General features: G+C 42.6%; 1 protein-coding gene across 1 annotated transcript; it reads left to right on the top strand.

Annotated features, from left to right (window-relative positions):
* Positions 1-293: 293 nt before the first annotated feature.
* LOC127658981 (regulator of G-protein signaling 20) lies at positions 294-5,549 on the top strand. The gene is made up of 5 exons (XM_052148616.1): positions 294-395; positions 1,057-1,238; positions 2,423-2,503; positions 3,892-4,126; positions 4,366-5,549. The coding sequence occupies exons 2-5, from the start codon at positions 1,060-1,062 to the stop codon at positions 4,549-4,551; spliced, it is 681 nt and encodes a 226-aa protein (XP_052004576.1). The 5' UTR covers positions 294-395; positions 1,057-1,059; the 3' UTR covers positions 4,552-5,549.
* The last annotated feature ends 724 nt before the right edge of the window (positions 5,550-6,273 follow it).

Here is a 6,273-nt window from a genome sequence, read left to right as displayed (position 1 = left end):
CACAAATCTACTTTTCATAAACGACCAACCTAAAAATCAGTGAATAGAGATGATATTGCAGCCCTCTAGTGGCACTGCGACGGATTTGACCAAAACGTACATGAACAATTATCTCTTTATCCTTATTACTATCTCCTTACAGTCTTATTATTATTATTCTCCAGATATGTTATCATATCGGCCAGTTATAATAATCAAACCTTCCTTTAAGTCCATGTACATATGCTGAAGCTCACAAGTGCAAGCTGTTGGAATGAACGTGCGCGTCAGAAGCAGATATTGACGTACGCATGCGCGAGGGCTGCTGAGGCTGAGCTTCGGGCGCTTCGCGTGCAGATGATAGGCGTGTGAGCGCGGGCCGCTGTTACTCTTCACTGGACACCCATGGTGAATCGGTGAGCTCCCTTATTTTGCATGTAATTACTCAGTGCATTATTAGATAACTGATGCAGTTCGGCACAGACATATAGCATTTATCGCCTCATAATTAAGGCGTTTCTCTTTGGAGCATCATGTCACGAGACGTCTGCATCCCAGATACACTAGAACGCTCGTGCGGATGCTGAATTATGGCGTTAAATGGCAAGCATTCCCTGTACCATAAAGCAAATAATAATGCATTTAAAATGGAACCAATTATGCAACATGACAAATGTATTTGAATCGTCCAAATTGAGGAAACCCTTCATGTCATGCAGTTTATTTACTGCATGGTTTGTGCTATTTAAATGCATAGTAGTGCAAACAGCCATTATGTGCATTGGATTCCTCTTATTCAGGTATTTGGTCGTAGTTTGTAGTGGATCAGTACTTGAGAAATTGTTATCATGGCTTGCATAAATGTAAACACCACAATGATCTCCTGTGCTCAGGTGTTTTGTTGTAATTGGTCTCATTGGATATAAATGTTCACTGCATGTCTGCTGTGTATTGTGGTATGCAGGCCTCTTTCCTACCTGGAGGGATGCTTAAATTAATTAGGCGTGATACAACGGTTAATGTGAACTTGTGCCATATTAGTAACTGTTGCACTGGTGAACTGCATATTGTCTGCAGCTCATGGGGTCTGAACGAGTGAAGATGGGGAAACGTCCACCGCAGGATGCTGTAAATGCCACTCAGGCACAGAATATGCCCCCCAACATGCTGGGAAGTGTGAACACGCAGACCCTCGGCTGGCTCAACGCTCCACCAAACGCCTGCTGCTTCTGCTGGTGCTGCTGCTGTAGCTGCTCTTGGTGAGAAACGACTCGCATTCATCCACAATTTGTAGCTTAGCTTGCAGTGAAGGGAACAATGACAAAATACAGTGGCCCCCAAAAATATATGGGCACTTTAAAGGAATACCTCACCATTTACTCACCCTCATGCCATCCCAGATGTGTGACTTTCTTTCTTCTGCAGAACACAGATGACGATATTTAGGAGAATATCTCAGCTCTGTAGGTCCATACAATGCAAGTGAATGGTGACCAAAAAGTCAAAGCTCCAAAAAGCACATAAAGGCAGCATGAAAGTAATCCAAACGACGATCCATACATCTTATGACGTGATCCAATTTGTCTGGGGTGAGAACAGACCAAAATGTAACTTCCTTTTCTCTGTACATCTTGCCATTGCAGACTTCACGCATGATCACGATTTCAAGCTCGATTACACTTCCTAGTGCTTGACCGCTAGATGGCGCTAAGTAGTGTAATCGAGCTTGAAATCATGATCGCCAAGTAGACTGCGAAAGTCAAGATTATATATATTTTGTTCTGTTCTCACTCAAAACCGATTGGATCGCTTCATAAGATGTGTGGATTACGTTTATGCTGCCTTTATTTGCTTTTTGGAGCTTCAAAGTGTTGGTCACCATTCACTTTCTATGGACCTACAGAGCTGCGATATGTTTCTAAAAATGAGTGTTCTGTTGAAGAAAGAAAGTCACACACATCTGGGATGGCATGAGGGTGAATAAATGATGATGAGAGAATTTTCATTTTTGGGTGTACTGTCCCTTTAAGTTGCTATCACTTTTTTCAATTTAAACCTGATATAGCGACTCTATGGCACGGGGCATCCCGTGGAACATCAAACGTCATTGGTTCTTGCTCATCTCTTGAGTCTGAAACGCTAAATACTTTTATTGTATGGAAAAGAGAAGATGATTGTGTACAATATAGGCATTTTTGTAATGTATAGCCATTTTTAAAAGAAATACTCAATGTATCCTAGAAGTCTCTTCATCCTCTGTATTGAGCCACAGGTGTTTTTGGAAACTTCATTAAGGTCACGGCAGAGTTTAGCAGTGAACATTTACAGCATCATTATCCCTGTGGAGCCTCTCCTGAGACGCACATGTGTAACACAATGCACACTGTGTTTATTTATGATGCCCAAAAACATGTTTTTCTAATGTGAGTGTTTGTGTGTGTAGTCTGACGGTACGATCTGCAAAGGAGGAAAGGATTCTGACGACAATCTCAGAAAAACAAGACAAGGTCAATATTGACCACATGTGAGTTGTTTTTATATCATTTATATAAATATGTTTCTATAAATATAAATAAATACAGTATGTGTCTATAAAGATGTTTCTTTCTCAAACTGTACCTGACGTCAGGATTAGGACTTACCAGTGATTGAGTATATTCGCGAAGTTTAGCCTCCTTTCCTTGCATTTTGAGAGTAAAAGTGTGATTTGACTCATTCCGTGAAATGCGCGTCCAAGGTCCACGCAATCCATTTGCCATTGCAGATAGTCTCTTTTAATATCCTTTCTGTACTTTATGGTCAATTGTTTGGCAAAAAAGGGAAAATGAACATTTAATTATCATCATGCATTGCACGGATGAGGTAAAGAAGCTGTTCCAGTCCTCTCTCGTTATTATGTGCTCATTTACAGATGCTTTTCTCAGCACTGCCGGTTTTCTTAAAGAGACAGTACAGGTTTTTAGCACGTTTTCTACCAATCAATGTAAATACTTGGAAATGGTATATATTATGCATTAAACATGAAACCAAAGATAATATATGCAATATAATTTCGGAATACACGGATTTGTACGTTTTTAAAAAGCTAAAATGTGGCCAAAACGATGAAAAACCAATAATTTATATAATTAGCTAAATTAATATTTTCGTAATGTACCTACTTTGAAAGTCCCCTGTATTATTAACAGCATTAGCTGAGAGCATTTCATTCATATGTAAGCAAAATGGACATTATAGCTGAAAAATACCCGTATGAATCGATATCGAATCGAGAGCTTGTGAATCGGGAAATCTGGATCAATACCCAGCCCTCGCCATACGTCAGGATTGCCAGATCTCAGTGACAGCCCTATGACCAACCAGAATTAACCGAAAACCATTTGTAAGCCAACTGTATAATGTACAGTAACTACTGTAGCATCATTGAACCATTTGAAAAGTTGAAAAAGTGTTACGTGATATTTGCAATATTTAACATCAATGTTCAATGAAAAGTTACATACGTTGTCTCAATGTTTAGAACAAAGTATTATTCCACTGTTTACGGTTGCCAAACACTGTTACACATTGGTGCATTAATACACGGTAAATGTGCGGCTCATCCAATCAGAATTTAGATAGAATAAAAGCCTTTATTGTGGTCACACATTATACATGTTTTGCATATATACAGTGAAATGTATAGTTTTCACATATCCCAGCTAAGCTGGGGTCAGAGTGCAGGGTCAGCCATGATACAGCGCCCCTGGATGGGGTCAAGGGCCCAACAGTGGCATCTTGGCATTGCTGGGGCTTGAACCCCGACCTTCTGGTCAGTGACCCAGCCTCAACCGCTGAGCCACCACTGAAATATCATTTTCATCCATGAAATCTAAATTGGGAATCTGACACCTGTGTTGTTGTCTCCCGTAGGCCTCCGCTAACGTTGGAGGAGGTGCGTTCTTGGGGAGAGTCTTTTGAGCGGTTAATAAAGAGCGCACAAGGCCGCGCACTCTTCCAACAGTTTCTCAAGACTGAGTTTAGCGAAGAGAACCTGCTGTTCTGGCTCGCCTGTGAGGAACTGAAGAAAGAGACCAACAAAACCGTGGTGGAACAGACTGTGAAACAAATATATGAGGACTACGTCTCTATACTGTCACCGAAAGAGGTATAGATGCTCTATGGCAACACACACATATTCTGCTCAAATTGTGGTAAAAGTGAAGTAACCAGCATTTAAATGGAATGGCAAAAAATGTCGGCTTTCACACAGGTTTGGACTTTTGGACCCAACTGACCCCGACCTTCAATTTGCATAGGACATAAAAATAAATGCATCAATAAATAAAAATGTGAGGTAGCCCATTAGGGTTTTTTTCTCTTGTGTGTGTGTTTGTTTGCATGTAGGTAAGCCTGGACTCGCGTGTGCGAGAAGTGATCAACAGGAACATGCAGGAACCTTCCTCGAGCACGTTTGATGATGCGCAGCAGCAGATATACACGCTCATGCAGCGGGACTCCTACCCACGATATATGAACTCCAGCGTGTATGCAGACCTCATGATCAGCCTTGAACAACCCAAGGACTCCTAACACACACAGGCACACAAGATCTAGAAATCAGAAATGGGCTATAGTAGGAATAGTTCACCCTAATATTACAATTGGGTCATTATAACCCTCATGTCGTTCCAAACCCTGTTGTGTGATGTTATTTGTTACCGTGGACCATGCATCTGTTGATTACGTCGGTCATGCTTCAAGACGAGCAAGAAGAGTGAAAAAACCCCAAATGCAACTGGTTTGGAACAGTATAAGTCGGTGTAAATGTCCAAATTTTCATCTTTGAGTGAACTATTCTTTTAATACACTTCCCTGAAGCCCTAATAGACTCCTGAAACACGTAATCATATGTCATATAAAGTTTTAACTATTTAAAAAGTTGTTGCATTTTTCATAGGTTTTCTCAAACGAAGAATATATTCTGCTATTTCTGCCTGTGCTGTGTCCATGCACTTCAAATGGCAGAACCGTAATTGTGCCTTGCCTCACAGACTAGGATAGGCTAGAAAAATGACACTGCTCAGAGTCAGACAAGTGTCATTAAAGACTGGTGCTGTCAAGTAGTTTCAGATTCGATGATTTACAATTTCAATGTGAAATAATCAACACAAGTCTTACTTATACACACACACCAACACTGAAATCCATTCACACAGATCAACTGAACTCAGCTCCGTGCTGGCATATCTTCTATTTATGACGTAATGCATGTTTTTAAATGCAGTGATTGCATTTGATACATTTGTGTATACCGGATAAGCTGTACAAATACATTTATTAAACAATAAAGCACAAATAAGTGAAAACGGTTAGTTTTTGGACGGTTGTTCATTTTCGTCTTCTAAAATGAACAACTAATGCAAAGGACAGTGTGGCAGGGCGGAGGGCGTGGCCGGGTCGTGATCCTACACACCCGGTCCCGTATTAGGCTAATTAAGCCTCCGTGAGGGATAAAGGTCGACTGCAGAGGATCGTGCGTTAGAGAGAGATCGTTTACGGACATGCCCGTCATGTGTGTGTTTATGTTGTCTTTTAAGTTTATCATTAAACTATTATTTATATCGTCAAGCCGGTTCTCGCCTCCTCCTTTCCATTGATCCTGTTACACTGGTGCCGAAGCCCGGGAAGGAGGAGGGATACTGTGTAGTGGAGTTCTCGCCACTGCCGTCCACCCCAACGGAGCAGCCGCGGCCATCTGCCGGGGGACGAGGAGCCCAGCCGCCTGAACGAGGACGATGGCCGCCAACCGCGAGGGGAGAAGGGGCCCTTAACCGACCGCCTGGAGCGGTCATGGCCACTGCCAGGGGCGGAGGAGTCGCCTACCGGCCGCTGAAACGCAGCGGGGTTTAAGACCGTCGACCGCGAACGGGGAGGGGCTCACTGCCGACCGCCTGGAGCGAGAGAACCGCTGCCAGGGCCGGGGGAGACCCCTTCTGTTCCCCGAGAACTCGGCGGGGCGTTCTGTCCGCCAGGGGCTGGAGGTCTGCCTCTGATCCGCCCGGAGAGGCGAGGCTGTCGTCTGATAGAGGGTGGAGGAGTTACAGAGGAACAAGCTACGGCGTACTTTTTTCATCTCTCTCTCATTGTCGCTCTGCGTTGGCCTTTTCCCTCTTATATGGGAATATGTCGGGAAATAAGTTTATGCTTAAAACGTCAAAGTCCCCAGATACACAAGTCAGGCATATATGGATATTATTACAACCTGAACTTTTCATAGGATGCATCACTTCACATTTTTGATACATAAAATAG

This window comes from Xyrauchen texanus, chromosome 1, assembly GCF_025860055.1.
Source record: "Xyrauchen texanus isolate HMW12.3.18 chromosome 1, RBS_HiC_50CHRs, whole genome shotgun sequence".
NCBI lineage: Eukaryota > Metazoa > Chordata > Actinopteri > Cypriniformes > Catostomidae > Xyrauchen > Xyrauchen texanus.
This window is presented reverse-complemented; position numbering and strand designations above follow the sequence as displayed.